A 23453-nucleotide genomic window follows, 5' to 3' on the forward strand; every position below is an offset into this window, starting at 1 on the left:
TTTGAAATAAGGTTGGCTCAGAATGATAACAATTGCATCGATAGAATATAATCTTTTTTAAACATATCAAGCATTCCAGCATGAATGACAGCATCTCCGGAACGCGCCATCGCCAAACAAGTCCCAAACTAGATCTACATTCGCTCGTGAGTAGCCATAAGAGAACCTGTACGTTAAGTCAGCAAGATTTTAGTAAATGGAAAAGGAAGGAAGTGCTTACCAATAAACGTGGTGATGAGGCGGCTGCGTACTTGGCAGATATCCTCGGGAACCAGCCAGATGGTTGCACCGAGCTTTCGAGCAATGCTGATGCTCAGCTTGGCATTCAAGTAGGCGTCCTCGTCGGTTTGACCAGGCGTCACAAGGTCGTAATCGACATAGCTGCTCTTCATTCCGTTCAAAACATCCAGAAGGAAAACACCTGAGGCGATTGAAGGGTCCTTGAAAGAGCGAATGGCAGAGTTCCTGCCACCCTTCTGCGACATGTCGTTCGCCCATCGCACCATCTCGGAGTCGGTGATTTCTCGCTTACCCAGCTTCTGAGCCAGTGAAGAAAGAGTAACGGTGATGTTCTTGCGCATGAGCTGCCAGACGAGACCCAGAGTCAGGGTTCTTTGTCCATCAGTAATGTCGGCTCCCTGAATACCCACAAGCGAGAAGCCGTTCTGTTTGCCTAGCTCAATCGCGTAGTTGGTATTCTCAACTGCCTTGAATCTCGAGATCTCTCCTCCGTGAGCAGGACGCTTGTTCACGTGTCGAGGGTTGACGGAGTTAGGAATGACCTTCTCATAAGCCTGAAGCAGTACGGCACCATCGCGGAGATCATCGAAGAAAGAAACAACGGCAGGCTGGACGTCCAGACTGTTAAGCCACAAGGTAAAGACTCGGGCTTCACGCTCTCCCTCTGCATCGAAGTCCTCGACTTCAAGTTTCTCCTCCTCGGTAATAGGGTCAAGAGCAGGGTGGTTGTTGAAGAGGTTAGCCACGAAAGCCAAGTTAAGCTTTGGGTTTCCTGCAACGAGAGACTTGGGTGTCAGGAATTTGCGGCAGCCAAGCTTGTCAGCTTCTTGAAGAACTGCCTCAGCTCGGTCATGTAAGTCTTGCTTTTGCAGAGGCGCGCGAGTGACGCCATATTCAGGACCAATCTGGGCAAGCAGAACCGCATAGTTCTCGCCGTCCTTGACGTCGGAGGAGAAGTTGTTAACACTGGGATGGTTAGCTTGGAAAAACACAAGAGACGACATGAACTTACGTGCGAGACCAGTTAGCAGCTTTCAAATGGTAATTGAACCATCGGAGGAGAATCTGCTCTGGGGGCAGTCGGAGGAACTGCTCGAGAGTCTCGTCTTCCTCAAGCAATCGATACAGCTCAGGGTGGAGCTTAATATCGATCTTGCCCAAAAGTCCTCGTCGAATAATCTGCCAAATCAGACCCAAGATGAGATGCTCTCTAACCTCGATGATGTCGCCAGCACCAATATTGACAACAGAGCAGCCGATACCCTTGGCAGACTCGATAACGATGTTGTTGTTCTCGCTCATGTGGAAGGCATTGAGGTTCTTGATCTTTCTCCCAGGGATATTGAGAACACGTTCGTCGATAGTGTCGGGAACGCTGTCGTTGATGAGCTTTGCCAGGACCAAACCATCCTTGCATTCGTCGAACATTTCGAAGGTATCTGTAGGAAAAGGCAGACGGCTGTCGATATCGGCGTCCCCAGCCAGCACAGCATTGATGTGCCGGGTGAATTCAGTGCGTTCATCCTCGTTGATGGTGTGAGTGATATTGGCATTGGAGCCTTGAACTTGGATCTTGCCGCTGACGCTGCCTTTGGAAGAATGGCCACCAGTGCGCTGTGCAACAACACCTCCCCCACCTCCTGGGGAAGCAGTAGGCCCTGTGGACATGCGTTTTTGAGCGGGTGAGGAATCGCGAAGCTTGGCGACGAGCTGGTTAAATGACAGTTAGTGCTGTCCACTGGGATTTGGATATGGAGATGCCAATACGTACGCTGACATAATCTTCCAACTCGACACGTCGTGAAGAGTCAAGCTCGACTTCCTTTAAAGCCTGGCGCACAACATCGTAGGGCTGGTTTTCGCTCTGTTGCGTGGCCTTGATAGCTGTAGCTTCGTCAAGGTATCCCTTGTCGTCAACATCAAGCCGTTGGAAAGCATCAGACAAGCCGAAGATCTCGTTTTGCTGGAATTGAGGAAATTTCCTATACCCTCATCGTTAGTTGAACATTGTAGTCCGCGAGATCCGGCGCAACCGACCTCTGAAGCTTCAAAACGTTCATGGCGGGGGAATGAGGGGCGCTCGAATAGGGCGCTTTCACAGAAGGAGGGTGCCGAGCAGAGAGAAGCTTTAGCGATTCTTTGTGACCGCAAATCAACAAAAGAAAGAGAGAAACGTTGTGAGTTGAAGGGGATGACGATGCGAGAATTGGGCACCTGAAAGGAGACGAACAGTCGGTCTTCAGGCGGCACCGGTAGCATGAGTATGAGTGGGGGAAGCCTAGCACCTTTTCCAGATTGAGGAGTACCTGAACAATGCTGTCGATCAAGTACCTTCTAACAGCGACTCATGTACTTTAGGCGAAGCTCACTGTGGCGAGTGTACCTATCCACTTGCGCCACAGTACTTGCTTGCCACGTCACTGCGGGGAGCTTTCCAGCCAAGAGCCTGATGCATGTCTGCAGAAGCGGTGATGTAATGAGCATGGCAGTGTAGCTCTTTTTTTATCCATCCTACCAAGTTCCTCTAGGCATCCGTAATAGTTCCTTTCTTAGGTACGACACAGACCCTTGATGCTGTATGTATGTCTTGCTAGGCCCTTATGCTTTAGTTGTCTTAACATGGAGGGATTGCGCTAGTATTTTCCCGCAACAGATGCCGCAGACTGATTCAATGCTTGATTCCTAAGATCGAGTTCCAGGAACTCGGTATTCCTCCGCTCTCTCATGAGTACCTTGCCGCTGCCATGTACTTATCTTTGTTGACCATATTTCATCCCTAACTTTGCGCTTGCGTAATAAACTCAATCCCATTTCTGCCCGGCCGTTATAGAAATATGCTCGATCTGATTCTGTTAGACGGGCGTGATGGACTTCTTACAGTAAGTGAACTGCGCCCCACTTGGTTGCGTCAGGGGTTTTTTGTCACTACCTCACTCTCTAGTACTGAAGAATGGTGGGGAGGCAAAAAAAGAGCACAGCAAAAAGTTGTCGACGTCCCTAATACACAATTCCGTTCATTTATATCTGCCTCAGCCACCTTATTACGCATCTTGTAGGGTTAAAATCCTGATAATTACCATTTCAACTCACTCTCAACATGTCGATTTGCAAAGTTTGCGAGGAAGCGCTGGTGTTGCGCCTGGATGCAGACGACGATGAGATTGAGGCGGCTGGTGCTGCTGGTTCCAGTTCCGCCTCAAATTCAACAGTTCCCGATGATCTTGAATTATCCTGCGGCTGTCATTTCCATTGGTAAGTCCATTTGGTATTACTTGACCTGCTGGACTTTGAACTAAATGATGCTAGGCAATGTTTGTTGGACCAATCTTCTGAGATGGCCCTGTCTCTCAAGTGTCCCAGCTGCAGCGCCCACCTCCCTGTCAACAATGCTGGGCCTTCTGTGACCAACCCATTTCTATCTACACCAGCAGGCACAGCAATCCTCACAACTTATACAAACGAGGGCGGTGTTCAAGAAAATCTTGACATTTTGCCTTCGATTACAGAAGAAGCATACCTTGAGAGCCACCCTGAAGCACGCCCGGCTCGTGCCCTGCATGTCATGTGTGCGGAGGGCGACGTTGGTGGTATTGTTGAGCTCCTTCGCGATGCTAGCGATGACATTGAAGATATGGCATCCTTTGTTACATACCAGGATCCTCTCGCAGACATGAAGAGTGGGCTTCACCTGGCCATTGAAAATAAGCAAGAGGAGTCGCTCTGGCTTCTCCTTTGGCTATGTTCAACAATCCCGGACTCTTCCTTTCCTGAAAACGCTCGCTCTGTAGCTGAAGCTCTAGGCGTTGGTCGATTGTCAGTAAATAGCGAAAAGGATATTCGCGGTTTGCGAGACAGCCACGGCAAGACAGCTGCAGACATCGCTCAACAGCAGCAGGGCCAGTGGGACCGAATCCTCCAGACAGGTCTACTATCGCAGTAAGTCCTAACGATGAAATTTCTTACTTCGGTAGCTTGTCAGGTTAGGATGATGGATGACCTCTAGGGCAGAAAGGTCGTGAAAGGGGCGTATGGCAATTGTACGGCGTTTGTGGAACAAAAATGAAGCAAGAGAGGAAACTTGTGAGAATAGAAGCTATGCTGCAGTATAATTCCTAGACATTCGTCTACTGTATTGAGTCTCTCCCATGGACAATCCTGCATTTGGATGGTAATGGGATTTTGCAGGCGAGTTAATGGATGTAGCTAAAGTGCATACCGTAGTTCAGTATCCGTATCCGTAGATAGTCCTTTAACCGTGTGGGTGGGTACCTGCCTCCCTACAATAGGTAAGTCTAGTAGCATCACTAGTAGCACAGTATGGATGCTAGGCAGGCCATGGGATAAATGCTGTGAATGCGCTAACTAAAGGTACCTGCGCTGGGACGTCATCTGGACTTTCACATGAAACGTGTGCAACAACCATCCCTATCAACTTCTCAATGCCCATGGATGTTTGGTACTTCTTCTATATTATTTCGTGCTAAGCTTTGACTCTCCGTTGTGCTTTCGCTCTCAACACCCCTGCCTGAAGGAAATTTTATACCTTTGCCAGGACCCAAAACGCCAAGTACTAACTGTCCTGATCCTATCGCGATATCGGTGAGACTAGAGCTGGCGTCGTTACATATAGCAAAACGGAAGGCCAAGGTCTCTATCTTTGGCAGAACCAGCCGAAGTACTTGGTCGCGAACGTTCAGTAGAACGATGGCGCCAGGGACGACCGACAAGAAGACTGAGAAGTCGTATTTAAGCTCCGCCGTTGATTCTATTAATCCTTGGGCCGCCAGTCGCAGTACAACTCCAACCCAGAAACTCAAGCCAGAGCCAGACAGCCTTTTGGCCGCTGCTCCTGCAAACCCTGATGACCACAGTACAACTCATTTATATGGTCAAAGTTTCCGAACCTATCCTTCAGGATGCCCTCCTCTAAAGGTTCAGTGGTTTCATGCCGTGGATGTTCCCAAGCGGAAACCTAAATTGAGCCGTTCGGCAAAGCCTGAACAAATCACGGCCTCACCCAAGAAGTATAATGCCTTCTCGCCTTCGGACTCGAAGGCTTTAGAAGCTGAATACCAGAAGCTCCTTGAGCAAACGGAAAGCACCCGAAGTCAAGTTCCTGGAAGCATACACCCGGCGACAAGAAAGCGTAAAGCAGACGCAACAGGCAGAAACACGGATGGTACTGCAGAGGACACTGCTGGAAACCCAGACTCACCGCCGATCGGTACTCGAGTCGCGGTCAACGAGGACTTTTTGTTTGACGTTGATATTGAATCTCGTGAACTAGCCCCCGTCTACTGGCTTGGCCCTGTATACGATGGTATGTCGCAACACAGGTTTCCTTTTCTCGTCTCTAACCAAAACTAGTTCGACGTGGAACATGGTTCTATCAAGAAGGCTCAAACCTGCGCCCCTGTGAGGAAAATCTTGCTGCCCAGCTCGAGGAGGTCAGTACTGAGAGACAACTATTAGACGTCTTACTTAACTTAACTCATTCTCCAGGGTTATCTTAAGATGAAGCCATGGTTATATCCCAGTAAGTGAAAAGAGCTCTTACGTTAAGACCATTCGACTAAATCACCATATAGCAAGGGATCGTAGTCCATCAGGCACAAGACGAAACTTGACACCAAAAGCCTCACAGGAGAATCTCAGATCAACATCTAAGGGGCCAGTAGAGAACAGCAGTGCCCCACAAGTTGGTGATACTTTGCCAACGGAACCACCTTCTCGCGGTCAAAACCAGCCTCAGTCGTATCGTTTGTTTGGGACACACATGAACAGCATGGCAACTTACCACGATACGACCACGGCTTACTTGAATACAGAAGGCATGCTATCGTGGGTGGCTTCTTCTATGTATCAAAGGTTCTCAGGTGGGAGTTACATGAGCGGAGTTAAACTGGTTCGCGGTTACTCAGAGCCTTCCAAAAACAAAGAGAAGGATGTCGAGAGAGACAAAAATGACGAAAACAAGCCTGGCATTGATGAAGATGCGTTGTCACTAGACGAGAAACAACAAAAGTTGTTGAAGCGAAGATCTGCCCCGCCTTCGACCCGAGCCTCACATGAAGAGCCTGTTCAAGAAGCCACGAACAGTAGCCCTAGCCGAGACCCTCGACAATCAACTCTCCAGCGACAGTTGTCTTCCCTCCTCGAGGGTGAAGGTAAGACCAAGGCTGAAAAGGAAGAAGAAATACGGCGACGGGAAGAACAAGAGATTCAAGATGACTACAACGCGCAGGTCGGCGAGACCCAAGGACGTGAAATCGAGCATTTGGTACTTGTCACGCATGGTATAGGCCAGCTCCTCAGCTTGCGGTAAGCTTCGGACCGTAGCAGCCCAACATTCACCGCTAACGGATGCAGAATGGAGAGTGTCAACTTTGTTCACGATGTTAACGTTCTCCGCAAGACAATCAAATCTGTCTATACCAACTCAGCAGACCTAAAGGCGTTGAATTCGGAGCTAGGAGCAGGACCAGGGAACTGTAGAGTACAGGTGCTTCCAGTCTGCTGGCGACACTTGCTCGATTTCCCTCAGAAGCGTGAGAAGAAAGGCGAACGTGACCTTGGAGACCTCGACGGTGATGAGGATGAGTGTAAGTGCATGCTCCTATACTCCATGGCAAAGATGCCACTGACTTGTGCGATTTGCAGACCCATCCCTGGAGGATATCACCGTTGAAGGTGTGGCTTTCGCTCGTTCTCTGATTTCAGACCTTGCCTTGGATGTTTTGCTATATCAAAGTTCATATAGAGCTCAGATCTCGAAGATCGTTCTCGATGAATGCAACAGAATCTTCAAACTGTTCAGAAAACGGAACCCAGAGTTCAAGGGGAAAGTGCACCTGATGGGCCATTCTTTGGGTTCTGCTATTCTTTTCGACCTGCTTTGCCAACAGAAACGGGACCGGGCTCCAGAGTCAAAACCCCTACTGAGGTTGTGGCCAGCTCAGGATATTTCTGAGACGCCCAGTAAAGACTCCGATCTCAGTCTAGAATTCAAGGTCGAGGACTTCTTCTGCATAGGTTCACCAATAGGCCTCTTTCAGATGCTTAAGGGGCAGTATGTCTCACCGGACTCCGTATAAGAAAAGACCTCACAATGCTGATATGCCTTAGGACGATAGCAGCCAGACATCGTAAACCAACAGGGAACATCAAGAGCGCCTCAGGAGCCACTACTCCAGAAGACATTCTGCGCACAGCTCAGCTTCCTTCAGGTACAGAGCAAATCTCCTCAATAACTGGACATCCCACGTCAGTTGCGTCGCCGAAAGTTCAACAGCTCTTCAACATTTTCCACCCGTCAGACCCGATTAGCTATCGACTAGAGCCGTTGATATCACCGTCCATGTCGACACTGAAGCCCCAGCTGCTACCTTACACGAAGAGAGGAATCTTTGGCAATGTTGCACCTCAGGGATTAACAGGAATCGGGGCTAAAGTCGGCCAGAGCGTCAGTGGGCTATGGTCAAGCCTAAGTGCCGGCATCGCCAGTAATCTACTCAATCGTTCGCTCGGCTTGAGTAATGAAGAGGTGGCACGGCTCACAGCTAACGCAAACCAAGCAGAGGTCACCGGCACTGAAACCACGGGGACCAAGGGGACGACAAACCGGGAGGTTTCCAGTGCTGCTGAAAAGCTAGAGGCTACTGATGCACGAATGAAAAAGCTCGCAGATTCTGCAACTGGCAACGCTGGGCTTGACTCGGAGACAGGAGACCGTAACCCAACCCTAATCGATGATGAGATCGAGACTTTGTATTCCAATTTCCAGAAAAACCGCACACGATCGACGAAGGATGAAGAGACATCGACGACGACCGCGGACGAAGACAAGAAGGCGCGCAAGATGCGCAACGAGGAGGCCAAAGTTCGAGCTCTCAATCGTAACGGCAGAGTTGACTATAGTATCCAAGAGTGAGTACACCTGCAATGTTCATTTTAATGAAGACACTGGACGCTGACAGCGATTATAGAAGTGTCCTTGACTTCAACCCGATTAATACGATTGCATCTCATATGGCATACTGGGCCGATGAAGACGTGAACCATTTTGTTCTGTCGCAACTGTTGTCGAACCGATCAAGCAGCAGAAGCAATCCTGAGGTCTCATCAAAGAAAGAATCAGCATAAATAGAATATAACTAGAGGTAGAAATGTCAATGGAGAAACTCTACGAATTCTGAATGGAGTGAGACTGTAAATTGTGCAATTGAAATATCTTGTAACTGTTGTCGACAAACATGTAGCCAAACCTCAATGCGCATGTTATTAATGACTGGCACCGAAGTAGTCAACCTAAACTGTCGCATAATCTTTTATAATAGACGATTGGTGTCTTACAATCCAATTGTTACCGAGCTATTATTTAGCTCGAACGGACAGTATAGGATCCCAACTCTTAATCTCCCATCGCTTGTTTCCATACTGGGTACCTACTAGCCTACGAAACTGTAAGGCATAACCTGCTGTTTGAAGGACATGGTGAATCTCACCGAATGAATCATTTTGTAGAAGGAACTTTTTGTTATATGTACCTACTTCCTATGGTTGGCCCCGCGTGTCGGCAGTGTGGTGGGGCACGAGACACTAAGACTAAGAGCGCCGAGTCCCTCTTCGCAGGCGATGGAAATTTTGCGACCAAACCCACGTCCTTCGTTCTACATTCAATTTGATAGACTATCCGCAGTCTGCGTCGCGACCTCGAGCTTCTGGTCATGTACGTCGCATGCGAAACTCCAAAACTGCAAGCAGCTTTTAATCTAAGCTTGTTGTGATCGCCATTCCGAATTCCACGATCCTTGTCGCCCGCAGACCTTCCCTCGTCAAGTCAAGACTAGAGCAACTACCACCCACGAGCTTGCGCCTTCCTACTTCCTACCGACGTCTACCGGTGCTTAAGCCTGCAACCCTTTCGCATCGATCATCATCACTTGAGTCTTCATAATGGCCATATCTGGTTCTGCGGATAGTCCTGTCAAGCAGCAGCTTGTGGATAAGCTGCCAAAGCGGTTCAAAGGCATCAAGTTTGGTATCCAGTCAGTCTTTCGATCGCCATGTCATATTGCCGCAAAACACTGACTCCCTTGGTATAGGTCCAACCAGGACATTGCCAATCAAGCTGTCCTCGAGGTTTCCGATCGCCTACTATATGATATTGAGAACAACCGCGCCCCATACCGCCATGGTCCTCTCGACTCTCGACTGGTGAGTGACTCACCCTGGGCACAAATATTTCGTCAACAAGCTCACATCTTCTCAGGGAACTTCCAGTAAGCAGGGGAGGTGCTCGACATGCCTAGAATCTCTCAAAGACTGCAACGGGCATTTTGGCCATGTTCGTCTACCATTGCCTGCGTTCCACGTTGGTTATCTCCGTTTCATCATGTCGATTCTTCAAGAAATCTGCAAGGTATGGCCATAACTGAAATTTCCAATCTCAGACCCCAAATATCTAATTCCGATTCAGGACTGCGGCCGAGTTTTGCTCGAGGAACCAGAAAGACAGCAGTTTCTTAAAGAACTAAGACGACCATTCCTCGACAATCTGCGACGAACGCAAATATGCAAAAGGATAAACGAACAATGCCGAAAAATTAAGACATGTCCTTATTGCGGATCTCTCAATGGCCAAATTCGAAAGATCGGCGTTCTCAAGCTGGCTCACGACAAGTTTGTTGCTTACAACAAGTCAACTTCTGCCAAGAAAACTCCTCCAGAGAGTAAGATCAAGTTTGACAAGTCTTTCAATGACGCGAAACGCGAGAATCCCGAGCTCGATAAGCATCTTCGTAAAGCCATGGAGGATCTGAATCCACTCAGAGTTCTCAATCTTTTTAAGATGATTAGCCCTACAGATTGTGAACTTCTGGGGCTTGATCCTGCTGAGGGACGACCCGAGATGTTTATCTGGCAGTTCCTTCCTGCCCCCCCTGTTTGTATCAGACCATCTGTCGCCCAGGATAATGCCAGTAACGAGGACGACATCACCACCAAGTTAGCCGATATTGTTTGGGTCAGCGGAATGATTCGATCCGCCTTGCAAAAAGGCTCTCCAGTTCAGACTATCATGGAGCAGTGGGAATATTTACAGACTCAAATCGCCATGTACGTTAACAGTGACGTTCCTGGGCTCCAGCAACCCGGATTTGGCAAAACCACAAGGGGTTTCTGTCAGCGTTTGAAAGGCAAGCAGGGTCGTTTCCGTGGCAATCTCTCCGGAAAGCGTGTCGACTTTTCTGGAAGAACAGTCATTTCCCCGGATCCAAACCTTGGTATCGACCAGGTCGCTGTGCCTGAGTTAGTTGCGAAGAATTTGACCTACCCTGAAAGGGTACAGCGGCAGAACATCGAAAAGCTGCGTCAATGTGTCAAAAATGGACCTGACATTTGGCCAGGAGCTCAGCGTGTCATCAAGTCGGACGAAGGTGGCTATCTACAGTCTCTGAAGTTCGGTAACAGAGAATATATAGCCAGGGATCTCAAGTTTGGGGATATCGTTGAGCGACATCTCGAGGATAACGATATCGTCCTTTTCAATCGCCAACCGTCCCTGCACAAACTGAGTATCATGAGCCATCTTGCTAAAGTCCGACCTTGGAGAACCTTCAGGCTAAACGAATGTGTCTGTGGTCCCTATAATGCTGATTTTGACGGAGACGAAATGAATCTTCATGTTCCACAAACCGAGGAAGCTCGTGCTGAGGCCATCAACTTGATGGGCATCAAACACAACCTCGCAACTCCCAAGAACGGTGAACCTGTCATTGCCGCTACGCAAGATTTCATCACTGCAGCATATCTTCTGAGCGGTAAAGATCGATTCTTTGACAGAAAGACGTTCACTTATCTTTGCATGCACATGATGGATGGCAAGACGCACCTAGACTTACCACCCCCTGCTATCATTGCGCCACAGTCACTTTGGACCGGAAAACAGCTGTTCAGTATGTTGATGCGGCCCAACAAGGACTCACCAGTCAAGGTGAATCTGGACGCCAAATGCAGAACATACAAGGCCCGGCCTGGTCAATGCCCCGATATGGACCCTAACGATGGCTGGCTAGTGGTTCGTAACTCAGAGGTAATGTGTGGTCGCATGGATAAGTCCACCGTGGGAGATGGTAAAAAAGATTCGATCTTCTATATCATTCTACGTGATTTCGGACCAGACGAGGCTGTGACGGCCATGAACAGGCTGGCTAAACTTTGTGCGCGACAACTCACAAATCATGGGTTCTCTATTGGCATCGGAGATGTGTTCCCCCCTCAATCGCTCATCCAGGAGAAAGAAAGGCTTGCTGCTGCCGCTTACAAGCAGTGTGATGACTTGATTGAAACCTTCAAGGCAGGAAAGCTTGAGAAGGCGGCCGGCTGCAATCAAGAAGAGTCACTGGAGAACTTCATGTCTGGTATTCTAAGTAAAGTCCGACAGCAAGCAGGATCTTATTGTGTCGAGACCTTGAGCCGCAACAACGCCCCGCTTGTCATGGCTAAATCTGGATCGAAGGGATCAGAGCTCAACGTCGCCCAGATGGTAGCGCTTGTTGGACAACAAATTATCGGTGGTGCTCGAGTGGCGGACGGGTTCCAGGATCGAACGCTTCCCCATTTCCACAAGAACGCTCGGCAGCCTCCTTCTAAAGGTTTCGTCAAGAACAGTTTCTACAGTGGTCTTTCCCCGACGGAGTTTATATTCCACGCTATGTCAGGCCGTGAAGGTCTAGTCGATACAGCTGTCAAGACTGCTGAGACTGGGTACATGTCTCGACGACTCATGAAATCACTTGAGGACTTGTCAACCCAATACGACGACACAGTTCGAACGTCAGGAGGTGGCATCGTCCAGTTCCAGTTTGGCGCGGATAAACTCGATCCTGTCGACATGGAAGGCTCAGCGGCACCAGTCCATTTCGAACGTACCTGGACCCATGCACAAAGCTTGACGGTCGACAACAGCGAGGCCTCTATGACACCGGACGAAATCAGATCTTTCTGCGACTCGAAACTGGAACACGAGCGAAAACGTTATGTCCGAAAGGCATTGGTTGATGGCAAGGTACTGGACTACGAAGATACCAGTGATTATGGTATTGATGAGCATGAGGGCGCGAGAGGATTTCTCAGAGCCATTGAGAATCACGTCGAAGAGAGGGCATCAAAGTTGGAAACAGTAAGAAAGCTCGCTGGGTTTGAGGGCGATAAAGTGATTAAGCCGACCGCCCAAGACCACGCCGACCGAACCGCCAAAGTCACCCTATCAACTCTTCAACTCTTTATCAAATTGTGCTTGGAAAAGTACAAGAAGGCTCATGTTGAACCTGGACACGCTGTCGGAGCGGTTGGTGCTCAATCTATCGGCGAACCAGGTACTCAAATGACGCTTAAGACTTTCCATTTCGCTGGCGTTGCTGGTATGAGTATCACAGGTGGTGTTCCCAGAATCAAGGAGATCATCAATGCATCCAAAACCATTAGTACGCCGGTCATTACATGTCCTTTGGAGAACAACGAGCAGATTGAAGCCGCGAGAGTTGTTAAAGGGCGAATCGAGAAAACGTACATCTCCGATATCTTGCGTTTTGTTGAAGACGAATGGCGCACGACAGAAGGAAATGTTGTTTTACAAATTGATCCAACTGCACTTTCGGACATGCATCTCGGTATCGGTCCCTATGATATTGCTGAGGCCATCTGCAAACAGCGCAAGCTCAAGGTGCAGAGAGATGATCTGTCAATTGACGGAGACCGAATTGTCGTACGAATTCGCGACGTTAGCGACCCAGCAGTGAAGAAGACAACTGCCCGAAGCAAAGCTGCCGACAGCGGAGACATGTTACTCAGAGCCAATTTTCTTCGTCGGGCGCTGCCTAATGTGCCTATATCCGGTTATTCTGAAACTACTCGTGCGATTATCCAGACCGCAGAAAACGGCACGCATGAAGTCCTTGTCGAGGGTTACGGACTTCGAGAATGTATGACTACAGAGGGTGTCATCGGAACTAAGGCGAGCACAAACAACGTTATGGAATGTCGAGACGTACTGGGCATTGAAGCTGCGAGAACCACTATCGCCGTCGAGATTGGCGAAGTCATGAAGGATATGAACATCGATCCCCGTCACATGCAACTTCTTGCCGATGTCATGACTTATAAGGGCGAAGTTCTCGGCATCACGCGTTTCGGTTTGTCCAAGATGCGTGACAGCGTACTGCAGCTCGCTTCGTTCGAAAAGACTCCAGATCATCTTTTTGAAGCTGCAGCTGGCATGAAGACAGACCAGATCGAGGGTGTCAGTGAGTGTATCATTATGGGCCAGACCATGTCAGTCGGCACTGGAGCGTTCCAGGTTGTTCGCCGCTTAGGTATTCGAGACAGCGATGTCAAGCAGAAGCCGACGCTGTTCGAGGATGCCTGGAAAAAGGAGACCGCGCTGAAGCAAAAGTCTCGTCGGAAGGTATAAGACAAGTCCTGAATTGTCTGGGAGTATGGATCAAGATAGAACTCGGAATTAATGTCAACATAGCGATACCACAAGTGTCTTTATCTTTATCCCTTCCTCAATTGACATGATCACGTGTTTGATTATAGCAAAGCAATCCCGTCCGCCATACTTCCCTTCTTTGTCATACGTCATCGTTTTTGGTTTATGTTATGACGAGTGAACGATGCCGCAAATCGAAAGGCCAACTCTTGCAGTAACCAAAATAATTCTAACTCGTGAAGTATGTGTGGAAGATACGCGCTAGCATTGGTGAGTGCGCATTTGTTGTGGCTGTGGCATGCTGGCTAATTCAACGTATAGCGGCCGTCTGAAATCCGCCAAATGCTCCAGGACGACGGCCTGGAGGTTGATGATGCTCCGGAAGATGCTGGAGATGGCGCCCCTCGAAGCAGCTACAATTTTGCCCCTGGCTACCATGGCGTAGTCTATCGTGCCGATACTCCAGATCGAGGTGCTGGGTCTCAACCTGGTGACCGTGAATCTCAGGAAACTTCGACCATGACTTCTGTAAAACTCGGCGACTCTACTGTGTATAAACTACAGTCAATGAAATGGGGCCTTATCCCATCATGGACTAAGCGAAATCCCGACTCTGGCTCGATGCTCAAGACGATCAATTGCCGAGACGACTCACTCAGCTCACCGGGAGGCCTATGGGCCAGCATGAAAGCTCGCAAAAGGTGTATCGTTGTCGCGCAGGGGTTCTACGAATGGCTCAAAAGCGGCAAAGAGAAACTTCCGCATTATGTGAAGCGGAAGGATGGGCGGCTGATGTGCTTTGCTGGCCTTTGGGACTGTGTACAGTACGAAGGTAATGCATTAATTAGAACCCTACAAAAACACGTCAACGCTAACGAACGGCAGGTTCAGAGGAGAAGTTGTACACGTACACAATAATCACTACGGCCTCGAACCCGCAGTTGAAGTTTCTTCACACTCGCATGCCCGTCATACTGGAGCCACAGTCACCTGAAATCACAAGCTGGCTCAACCCATCTCAATACGAGTGGTCTGACCAGCTACAGTCGCTCTTGAGGCCTTTCGAGGGAGCCTTAGAGATATACCCTGTTAGTAAGGATGTGGGAAAGGTGGGAAATAACTCTCCTGCTTTTATAGTTCCCTTAGACAGTAAGGAGAACAAATCAAATATCAAGAACTTCTTCAACGTTGCGAGAGGGCAAAAGCCAACTACGACGAGGAAACAAGAGGAGCAACATCGAGGCATTCCAAAAGAGGAACAGAACCATGCAACGCCGGCTCTTGAGATCAAGAAAGAGCCGGATCAGTCCCATAAATCACCTGCAGCAAAGCGCAAAGTCCCTGAAGGTTTTGATACAGAAAGGAACGACAGTGATGATGACACAAAGCAAGCACAGAGTGGGGTGAGTGCAGTAAGTAATAAGAAGAAAACCAAACAGGATAACAAGAAGAGGAAAGGCGAGAAGATTACTAGATACTTTAATATTATATAATACGAGAATGAGCTATAAGAAACCACACACTATTTCTACGTGAGATTGGATTTGAGACATATGGGAATATGAACGATATCTTAATAGTTTTTTCTTTATAGCTACTATAAACTATATCTATTGCTGCGCTAAACTTGCAATTGAATCAAAGTAATCACACCGATTCTGCATAGTCTGTGTCATATTCTGCAAGCTAGTTCTGGCTCCTGTGTCGACTACCAGGCGTTGCCTTTGAGTCTTTGAGTAAGCCTGCCAAACCGAAGTGTTTGCATAGCGATACTTATTGGGATCATATGAACGAATGAAGCTTGCCCAATATCCCTGCATGACGGCGGTGATGTTCGCGTTGACGCCCCCAGCTAAGTAGCTGTTTGGTAGCGAGCCTCGACCGGTCCCCCATATGGCATTCACCTGGGCGCCATGGGTCACGCCTCCACCTGGACTATTCTGGACGTTGTACCAATAATTCCATGTCTTTTTGGGCATCCAGTAGGACATTGCGCTCGTGAAAGAAACTCCCGAGCACATGAAGCGCATATCGCCGTATGAATCCTTCAACTGTTGGCTGAAGCAAGTAGGAGTCGAGCACTTGGTTGTCTCGTCGGAATACAAGGCGCTGATGTTGGCCGTGTGAGATGAGTTCATCATGGGATATTCGGCTTGCCAGAAACTATCAGACTGTGCTTGAGAAGATGTAGCGGGAGCAAATCCGATACCCTCATTTGTTGTTGCGCCAATGATGGTAGGCACTTTGACAAAGTTGCCTTTACTGAAAGAGTCCCACAGAGCGTTTCTGACCAAGTCTCCATCGACAACAGGCATCCACATGCTAAGCGGAGCATTGGTACCTCCAGGAGCTGGAAATGTCTTTCGGGCTGCCGATAGCTCGAAGGATGTCTTATTCCGCATACATGCCATTGCATCCCCCTCAGTGCAACCGAGTTGGAACATGACGCCTTGAGCCCTGTAGGCGGCCTGTTCTAGAGTCACGATAGGCGACGAAGAGATGGATTCGGCTGCGGCGGCATGGAATAACTTGTCATCTCTGCCTCCATAGGCAGTCAGATGGAAGGCAACACTCGCACCCCCAGAGGAGCTACCCCCTAGGACGACGTGGTTAGGGTTGCCTCCGAATCTTGAGATGTACTTCTGAACCCATTGCAATGCCTTTCTCTGATCGAGGAGGCCGTTGTTTGGTTGTAATTTGTCACCATGTGACAAGAAGCCGAAGATTGACACTCGATAGTTCAGAGTCACAACGATCATGTTCATGCCGGAAGCTTGGATAAGCTCAGTACCATCCATACTGGGATGGGCGTTGCTGTTAAAGCCGCCTCCCTGGATAAAGATATAGACAGGAAGCTTCGCCTTTCTGGTGGCATTCGTAGGTGCAAAGACATTGATAAACAGGCAATCTTCCGATTGTGTCTTACCGATTAGACGGGCTGATACCCCCGAACTAAGACACTTGTATTTGAACTGACAAACTTCGTTAGCTACGACTTCCCATGGAAGGAATAGAATATGCTTACTTTGCTTGCATCCTTTACTTTCCGCGACCTGGAGGGATCTTGAGGAGGCATGAATCTCAAAGCACCAACAGGCGGTGCTGCGTATCTCATACCGAGCCACTGAGTGACCCCATTCCCGACATCCTTTCCTTTGTACTTGCTGTAGGAAAGATCGACGGCAGGAGCGACGGCACTGACTAGTGTCAGTAGTAATGCTAACGTCGCTAATAAAGTGAAGGGGTGATTAGGAGCCATGCTGAGGACTGATTGGTTCAAACACATGAAGACAATGAAAGGTACCGACGAGGACGTGATGGGCTTTATAGATTTTCTATCTATTACAGCCTGCCTTTCTTGTTCGAACGAGTCAAGAGCCGTTGCCAAGATCATGGCTATAGATGTTCGGCATGCCCGACTTCTTCTTGACGAACCTTAGCAAAGTAGACTTTGAGACTCTAGAAAATATACATTGTGATTAGAAACTGTTTTCTCCGAATACCAGTGCCATGGCCCAACCAAACTAAAAGCTCAATGCAGGAACCAGACCAGTCTGTCGGAATAGAACTGGATCTAGACTTTATCACCAGCTTATACACACTGACTGGCCGCCTCTGGTCTTGATAAGGCAAGCCACAAAACATTACGTTGGTCTCTAAGTCTGGAACTGGACAATAGGCAATGCTATTGTCGTTCAGCTAACACTTACAAGCCACAACACCTAAACCGGGTTATTGAATGTTTGTTCCTGCTTGCCTAGTCTAGGTTCGAGATCTTCGGATCTGCCATGGGAATGCCAGTATTAACAGACCTTTGATACATTCCAGGTGGCCCTTATTTGAAACATAGTTTCAACTTTCAGACAGAGATATCTTGACGCTAATCCAATAGCATCGTGTTACATGACAAGCTCACCTACTTCTTCATTCACATGTTTTCGAACCTTTTGTTCAGTCTGATCTTTTTCGACAGTAAAGAATTCGTTTTGACGCCACTTATAGTCCTAGACAAAAGCGTCTGTGTCAAGTCGTTGCGTTGGGAGGACTAAGCTTAAAATGCTACTAGAACTATTCTTGGCAATTCCAGGGACCAACAACTTTTTAAAGTGCGTCTGATTCTGTTCTGTAAGAGTAAGTTATAACATTTTGTTTTCTATAATTTTGCAAGGGACCTTTCATAACTCAGTTTCTCAACTGTCGGCCCTTGATCTCTTGACTAGTAACTGTAGTTGAAGTGAGTTAACTTACTGAAGTGGATAAATCAACTTGCTCTACCGTGTACATACCTTAATTATTGGCAAGTGCTATCATAATCGAAATATTGGATAATTGTTTGGCAACGAATAGACTTATAGCAGGTCAACATTCAATATTGAAGGTACTATCTGTAAGTCAGATACGGATACCTTAAGAGCAATGGAGGCCCCACATTGATACTGTCCCACACAGACCCAGTTTTCCTCCAACTTCCCTTATCTTATCTGTCGCAAAAAAAAAAAGATCAACTCTAGTCTTTTGTCGTAGGTACAGACTTACCTTTGGCAAATATCTGATTGACCCTCAGCATAACTTCCAATGGCGCCAACATTGGTTTCTCGTAAGCGCAAAGTCATCGCGGAGCCTGCTCCTGTCGATGATGAGCTTGCCGGTGTAGAATTTGACGGTGTTCTGTCTCAAAGCGAGGACGGCTCAGACTTTGAAGAAAGCGACGTTGAAGGAGAACTGAACGGCGAATTTTCCGATGATAACGAAGACGACGAAGACGAAGACGACAACGATGATGACGATGATGCGCACAGCGATGATGCCTCTTCCGATGCCGATCACAGCTTCGGAGCACCACCTGCTCTCGATGCCGATAACTCTGAACCCAACTATCGTGTCGTAAAGGATGCCAATGGAGGCGAGCGTTACGAATATGCAGAGGTCGATCCTGTTTATGACAGTGATGACTCTGATGCCCAAGGCCCTGTCAACACCATCGGAGACATTCCTCTCTCTTTCTACGATTCCTACCCTCACATCGGCTACGACATCAATGGCAAGAAGATTATGCGTCCGGCCACTGGCGAGGCCCTTGATGCCCTTCTTGACAGCATTGAGATCCCCAAGGGCTGGACTGGCTTGACAGATCCTGAAACTGGAAAGCCCCTGGACCTTACCCAGGATCAACTCGAGCTTCTCAAGCGACTGCAGATGAACGAGGTCCCCAACGAGGATTACGACCCTTATCCCGTATGCCTATCCCTTGCTCTTGCCTGGTATTTGTTCGTTGCTAACTTATGTAGGACATGGTCCCGTACTTCACAAGCATTGAAGAAAAGATGCCTCTCAGCGCCGCTCCAGAGCCGAAACGGCGATTCATTCCCTCAAAGCACGAGGCAAAGCGAGTCGCCAAGCTTGTCCGTGCTATCAAGGAGGGACGTATTCTGCCCTACAAGCCCCCGGAGGAACGCCAACGAGAGGAGGAGGAGAAGGAGGAGTCTTATTATGACGTGTGGGCGAACGAGGAGCCACAGGATCCTCATGTCATGAACATCCCAGCCCCCAAACTTGCTCCTCCTGGATACGATCTCAGTTATAACCCTCCACCTGAATATCTCCCTACCGAAGAAGAGAAGGAAGCCTGGAAGAACCAAGACCCTGAAGAGAGAGAAAAGGAGTATCTGCCCGCCAAGTTCGACTCGCTCCGAAAGGTTCCCGGTTACGGCGAGTTTGTCAAGGAACGTTTTGACCGCTGTTTGGACCTTTATCTTGCACCCCGAATCAGGAAGAACAGGCTCAACATCGACCCCAACTCTCTGCTGCCGAAGCTCCCACGACCGGAAGATCTCAAGCCTTTCCCCACCCTTAACCAGACCATCTTCCGTGGCCACGACGGACGGGTTCGTTCTGTTTCTTTCAGTCCTGATGGAGAGTTTGTGGCCTCTGGTGGTGATGATGGTACAGTCCGTGTGTGGACTTTGAACGGTCATCAGGAATGGATGGCCAAGCTCAGCAGCGAGGAGCCTGTCAGCATGGTTCGATGGCGACCCAACAAGGAGACTCTTGTTTTGGCAGCTGCCGCCGGAGAAGATCTATTCTTCATGATCCCATCAGTTGCTAGTGATGCCGTGGAGAAGGCGAGTCGCGAAGTTCTCGATGCTGGCTTTGGCTATGCCACCAATGGCGCGCAATCTAGCACAGCCAACGGCGTTAAGAAAGAACCCCCTGCCAAGTGGTCGCGACCCGGCGCTAAACTGGAGGCCGCAGGAGTTCTCCTCATGGCCACCGTTAGGTCGACAATCAAGGTCATTAACTGGCACAGAAGAGGTGAATATCTCCTCACGGTCTCTCCAACCGGACAACGAAGCTCAGTCGCCATGCACACTCTTTCCAAGCACCTTACTCAGATCCCCTTCCGAAAGCTCCCTGGTCTCGCCCAAACAGCTCAATTCCATCCTTCAAGGCCACTGCTATTCGTTGCTACTCAGCGCATGATCAGATGCTACGATCTTCAGCGCGAAGAGCTTGTCAAGGTCATCCAACCTGGTGCCCGCTGGATTTCCTCCTTTGATGTGCACCCTGGTGGCGATAACCTTATTGTTGGTTCATATGACCGAAGACTCCTTTGGCATGATCTTGATCTATCAGCTCGCCCTTACAAGACGATGCGATTTCACCCTGAGGCCATTCGAGCTGTCAAGTATCATCGCAGCCTTCCTCTCTTCGCTGATGCCAGCGATGATGGAACCCTTCAGATCTTCCATGGTAAGGTTGTGAGCGACCTCATGGAAAACGCTACAATCGTGCCCGTCAAGATGCTCAGAGGCCACAAAGTCGTCAACAAGCTTGGTGTTCTTGATGTAGACTGGCACCCCAAGCACCCGTGGTGTCTCAGTGCTGGTGCAGATGGAACATGCAGACTGTGGGCATGATCATATATCTGAACAATAATTCATCATTAGAACTGGTGAACTGGTCGCGGTAGGCTTTCTTCCAGCGATGGCGTTAGGACACAAAAGAATATCTCTTAGTCACAGTTAATTAGCACATACACAGAATCCGAATGCATTGTCTATGTAGAAGCAACTCTGATCTTCTTAAGCCCATCCCACTCACTGCTTGACATATTCAATCAACGTGATCATCAAATATCATGAGTTGTCTGCTTTTATTACAGGGATTTAGTACAAGTTTAAAGAAACACTCTAGCTATCGGATACTATATAATTGTGGTAAGATATCTCGAAAAGAATGTTCTAAGAATTTCTATAGTGTAGCATATGTTTTCACTTCTGGGGCTGTTATATATCAGAAGTGAACGTAGCTGGGGATGGGGGTCACCACTGTACCAAGGTTCAGAGTGTATTGTAAATGTCTTTAAGCCAAGCCTAATTCAAGATGCTCATAAACAGACATCAAGAGCTACGCCACTCACTTGTTGTTTTAACACAACTTAACAACTACAATTTGAGGGAGCCCGACGAGCATCATACCAAGACAGAATGTAGGAAATTAGTAAAGTAGGATTCGTAATACATAACTACCTGCTACAAACAAACAACCCGAAGTACCAGGAATTGCACTAATGTTGTGACTGACCGACCTATTGCCACTCATGGCCACATCTCCCCATCGTATCACCGGGCGGCCAACCATGTGAACATCGCCTTTTCAAAAACTGCATATGCCCGACCGTCGTCGTAATGACTTCGTTTCCTTTACGCATAAGCTTTAAAGTTCCTCACGGATCTTGGCATGGGCCTGGGCCTCGGCCTCAGCAGCCTTCTGCTTGGCGGCTTGACCACCAAGCTGAAGCTGGCTTGCAACCCAGTTGTAAGTATCGCGAGCAGTATCTCCGAGCTTAGCGAAGAGGGTTCCGGATGGCGAGCTGGTACCATACTTAAAGTAGGTGGATTGCTTTCGGGCCTCGGCCTTGAGATCCTCGAGCTTCGATCCCTGTGGGACTGGGACACCATAGCTGTCGAGGTAGGCCTTAAGGTCGGTCTCAGACCACTCATCAAAGGCGGACTGCTTAGCAGAGTTGGTGGCGGATGTAAGGTAGCTAGTGGCAGAGGCCCAGTTTGATCCGCCGGCCGATGAAGCAGAAGAGTAGGCGGACTGAGCAGCGTCGTAAAGCTCATCACGGGTAGCGTCCTTCTTCTCAGAAGCTTGCTTGGCAGCAGCATTTCCGCTGCGCTCTAGGTACTTCTTCAAGTTGGCGTAGCTGAAGTCGTCAAAGGTCCAGGCATTTCCGCCGTGCGCAGCAACGTGAGCGTTCTTGCGAACCAAAGCCTCAAGCTCGTTCTTCTTGGAGCCTTGGGGAACGGGAACACCGCGAGCGTCGAGGTAGGACTTAAGACGGGTGTCAGACCAAGTGCCTACGGCCTTGTTGAACGCATCCTTCGCAGCGAGTGATGCACTGTCAGTGGCCTTGGCGTACTGGTTCTGAGCGTTGGAAGTAGCAGCGCCGTAGGCAGAGGCGGCGCTTCCAGAGATGTTATCGCCAAGAATGTCAGCTCTGTTCTTGCGAACAAGAGCGCGGAGTTCGTTGGCCTTGGTACCCTGGGGAACAGCAATACCGTTCTTATCACAAAACTCCTTGAGCTGCGACTCACTCCAGGCATCAATGATCATGTCGGTTAGGGTAGCGTATGCACCTTGAGCACTGGCGGTAGCACTGGCAGCTTGGTCCTGGGCCTTAAGGTAGGCAAGACGGGAGTTGCGACGAACAGAGGCAATGAGCTTGTCACGAGTCATAGGTTGAGGGGCAGGGAAGCCGTGGGTGTCAAGCCACTCCTTGAGGTCCGATTCAGACCATGTCTCGTAGAGCCAGTTTCCAGGGTAAGATGAAGCCTGGTTAGCCTTCTTGGCAACAGTCTCGTAGTTAGAGCGAGCCTTCTGAAGAAGAGTGTCACGCTGGCGGGGCTGAGGGGCTGCATATCATGGTTAGCGATGTGCGACCAAAGGGGTGGACAATATCGCTTGGAGCACACTTACCGGGAATTCCGTGCTTGTCGGCGAATGCCTTTAGCTGACTTTCAGTCCAGGTGTCAAGGATCCAGTCCTTGACGTTGAGCCAAGCAGAGTGGGCATTGTTCTCAGTCTCGTACCAGTTGGCCTTCACCTGTGACAATAGGCTGTCCTTAGAAGCGGCGGCTTCATTCTTGGTTTCCTTGCCCTTAGACTGCAAGTAAGCACTCAGCTGGTTGGTATCCCAGCTGTTGTAGGGCGACACCACGTAAGAATCCCAGTTCTTTTCAATCAAGGACTCGAGATCCTTTCGGTCGGCTGGGGAGGGGTATGGAACATCATGATCAGAGAGCCATCGTTCCAACTCGGTCTCATGCCACTTGTTGTAAACTATGTTGATGTCAGTCCAAAGATTCTCCAAGAGCGAGATCGTAGCTTACCTGGCTTCGATCCAGGAAACCAGGTGCTGGCAGCAACACCGTTGATGGCCACTGCGGCCAGGACGGCGTTCACAAATCTCATTTCGGCTTTGGTGAGGCGTTGCCTTGAAAAACGAGTCAAGGAGTTGATCAGGAGGATTAGGTAGGTAGGAAGGGTATCACGATAGCAATCAATATCAATCACCTCAGCCGATGTTGACTGGTTTGAGTATGAAGGAGGAATGAAAGCAGTTGTGAAATGAAGTAAAGCTCAAGCGCGGTGAAGGTGGGAAAAGGCAGCAGAGAGGGCAAGCCACCAAAAAGGAAATCTATCACGTCACCGTGCG

At 49.0% G+C, this 23453-nt stretch overlaps 8 protein-coding genes across 8 annotated transcripts; 5 read left to right on the plus strand and 3 right to left on the minus strand.

Annotated features, from left to right (window-relative positions):
• Positions 1–134: 134 nt before the first annotated feature.
• B0J16DRAFT_411828 (calponin homology domain-containing protein) lies at positions 135–2518 on the minus strand (the record flags this gene model as incomplete). The annotated part of the gene is made up of 5 exons (XM_046133262.1): positions 2278–2518; positions 2012–2222; positions 1253–1950; positions 221–1206; positions 135–166 (listed from the first exon to the last, which is right to left on the minus strand). Exons 1-5 carry the CDS (start codon positions 2298–2300, stop codon positions 135–137), a joined length of 1950 nt encoding a protein of 649 aa, XP_045987110.1. The 5' UTR covers positions 2301–2518.
• Positions 2519–3470: 952 nt separating this feature from the next.
• B0J16DRAFT_334681 (uncharacterized protein) lies at positions 3471–4495 on the plus strand. The gene has a single exon (XM_046126976.1). The coding sequence runs from the start codon at positions 3575–3577 to the stop codon at positions 4178–4180; it is 606 nt and encodes a 201-aa protein (XP_045987111.1). The 5' UTR covers positions 3471–3574; the 3' UTR covers positions 4181–4495.
• Positions 4496–4627: 132 nt separating this feature from the next.
• Positions 4628–8434, plus strand: B0J16DRAFT_334682 (DDHD domain-containing protein). Its single transcript, XM_046126977.1, has 8 exons — positions 4628–5560; positions 5608–5687; positions 5743–5776; positions 5829–6561; positions 6610–6842; positions 6901–7309; positions 7366–8166; positions 8226–8434. The coding sequence occupies exons 1-8, from the start codon at positions 4945–4947 to the stop codon at positions 8380–8382; spliced, it is 3063 nt and encodes a 1020-aa protein (XP_045987112.1). The 5' UTR covers positions 4628–4944; the 3' UTR covers positions 8383–8434.
• A 461-nt stretch (positions 8435–8895) lies between these two features.
• On the plus strand, positions 8896–13848 carry B0J16DRAFT_300830 (uncharacterized protein). Its single transcript, XM_046124574.1, has 4 exons — positions 8896–9287; positions 9345–9456; positions 9512–9661; positions 9719–13848. The coding sequence occupies exons 1-4, from the start codon at positions 9196–9198 to the stop codon at positions 13709–13711; spliced, it is 4347 nt and encodes a 1448-aa protein (XP_045987113.1). The 5' UTR covers positions 8896–9195; the 3' UTR covers positions 13712–13848.
• Positions 13849–15299, plus strand: B0J16DRAFT_334687 (uncharacterized protein). Its single transcript, XM_046126978.1, has 3 exons — positions 13849–14002; positions 14054–14564; positions 14618–15299. Exons 1-3 carry the CDS (start codon positions 13976–13978, stop codon positions 15223–15225), a joined length of 1146 nt encoding a protein of 381 aa, XP_045987114.1. The 5' UTR covers positions 13849–13975; the 3' UTR covers positions 15226–15299.
• A 43-nt stretch (positions 15300–15342) lies between these two features.
• Positions 15343–16991, minus strand: B0J16DRAFT_395205 (Alpha/Beta hydrolase protein; the record flags this gene model as incomplete). The annotated part of the gene is made up of 2 exons (XM_046132177.1): positions 15343–16704; positions 16758–16991. 2 exons carry the CDS (start codon positions 16989–16991, stop codon positions 15343–15345), a joined length of 1596 nt encoding a protein of 531 aa, XP_045987115.1.
• Positions 16992–18263: 1272 nt separating this feature from the next.
• B0J16DRAFT_300833 (NUC169 domain-containing protein) lies at positions 18264–20818 on the plus strand. Its single transcript, XM_046124575.1, has 2 exons — positions 18264–18967; positions 19021–20818. The coding sequence occupies exons 1-2, from the start codon at positions 18308–18310 to the stop codon at positions 20647–20649; spliced, it is 2289 nt and encodes a 762-aa protein (XP_045987116.1). The 5' UTR covers positions 18264–18307; the 3' UTR covers positions 20650–20818.
• Positions 20819–21448: 630 nt separating this feature from the next.
• On the minus strand, positions 21449–23209 carry B0J16DRAFT_316878 (uncharacterized protein; the record flags this gene model as incomplete). Its single annotated transcript, XM_046125339.1, has 3 exons — positions 21449–22650; positions 22715–23077; positions 23128–23209. 3 exons carry the CDS (start codon positions 23207–23209, stop codon positions 21449–21451), a joined length of 1647 nt encoding a protein of 548 aa, XP_045987117.1.
• Positions 23210–23453: the final 244 nt, after the last annotated feature.

This window comes from Fusarium flagelliforme, assembly GCF_020744385.1.
Source record: "Fusarium flagelliforme strain FIESC 12 MPI-CAGE-AA-0113 chromosome Unknown B0J16scaffold_2, whole genome shotgun sequence".
Taxonomy (NCBI): domain Eukaryota; kingdom Fungi; phylum Ascomycota; class Sordariomycetes; order Hypocreales; family Nectriaceae; genus Fusarium; species Fusarium flagelliforme.

Excerpts from the sequence above, each read along its gene's own strand:
- B0J16DRAFT_300833 (XM_046124575.1), top strand. The coding sequence starts at position 18,308 with ATGGCGCCAACATTGGTTTCTCGTAAGCGCAAAGTCATCGCGGAGCCT. Across the intron at positions 18,968-19,020 it reads AGGATTACGACCCTTATCCC|GACATGGTCCCGTACTTCAC; the intron begins GTATGCCTATCC and ends TAACTTATGTAG.
- B0J16DRAFT_334682 (XM_046126977.1), top strand. The coding sequence starts at position 4,945 with ATGGCGCCAGGGACGACCGACAAGAAGACTGAGAAGTCGTATTTAAGC. Across the intron at positions 5,688-5,742 it reads TTGCTGCCCAGCTCGAGGAG|GGTTATCTTAAGATGAAGCC; the intron begins GTCAGTACTGAG and ends CTCATTCTCCAG. Across the intron at positions 5,777-5,828 it reads GAAGCCATGGTTATATCCCA|CAAGGGATCGTAGTCCATCA; the intron begins GTAAGTGAAAAG and ends ATCACCATATAG.
- B0J16DRAFT_334681 (XM_046126976.1), top strand. The coding sequence starts at position 3,575 with ATGGCCCTGTCTCTCAAGTGTCCCAGCTGCAGCGCCCACCTCCCTGTC.
- B0J16DRAFT_300830 (XM_046124574.1), top strand. The coding sequence starts at position 9,196 with ATGGCCATATCTGGTTCTGCGGATAGTCCTGTCAAGCAGCAGCTTGTG. Across the intron at positions 9,288-9,344 it reads GGCATCAAGTTTGGTATCCA|GTCCAACCAGGACATTGCCA; the intron begins GTCAGTCTTTCG and ends CCCTTGGTATAG. Across the intron at positions 9,457-9,511 it reads GTCCTCTCGACTCTCGACTG|GGAACTTCCAGTAAGCAGGG; the intron begins GTGAGTGACTCA and ends ACATCTTCTCAG.
- B0J16DRAFT_334687 (XM_046126978.1), top strand. The coding sequence starts at position 13,976 with ATGTGTGGAAGATACGCGCTAGCATTG. Across the intron at positions 14,003-14,053 it reads GAAGATACGCGCTAGCATTG|CGGCCGTCTGAAATCCGCCA; the intron begins GTGAGTGCGCAT and ends TTCAACGTATAG. Across the intron at positions 14,565-14,617 it reads GGACTGTGTACAGTACGAAG|GTTCAGAGGAGAAGTTGTAC; the intron begins GTAATGCATTAA and ends AACGAACGGCAG.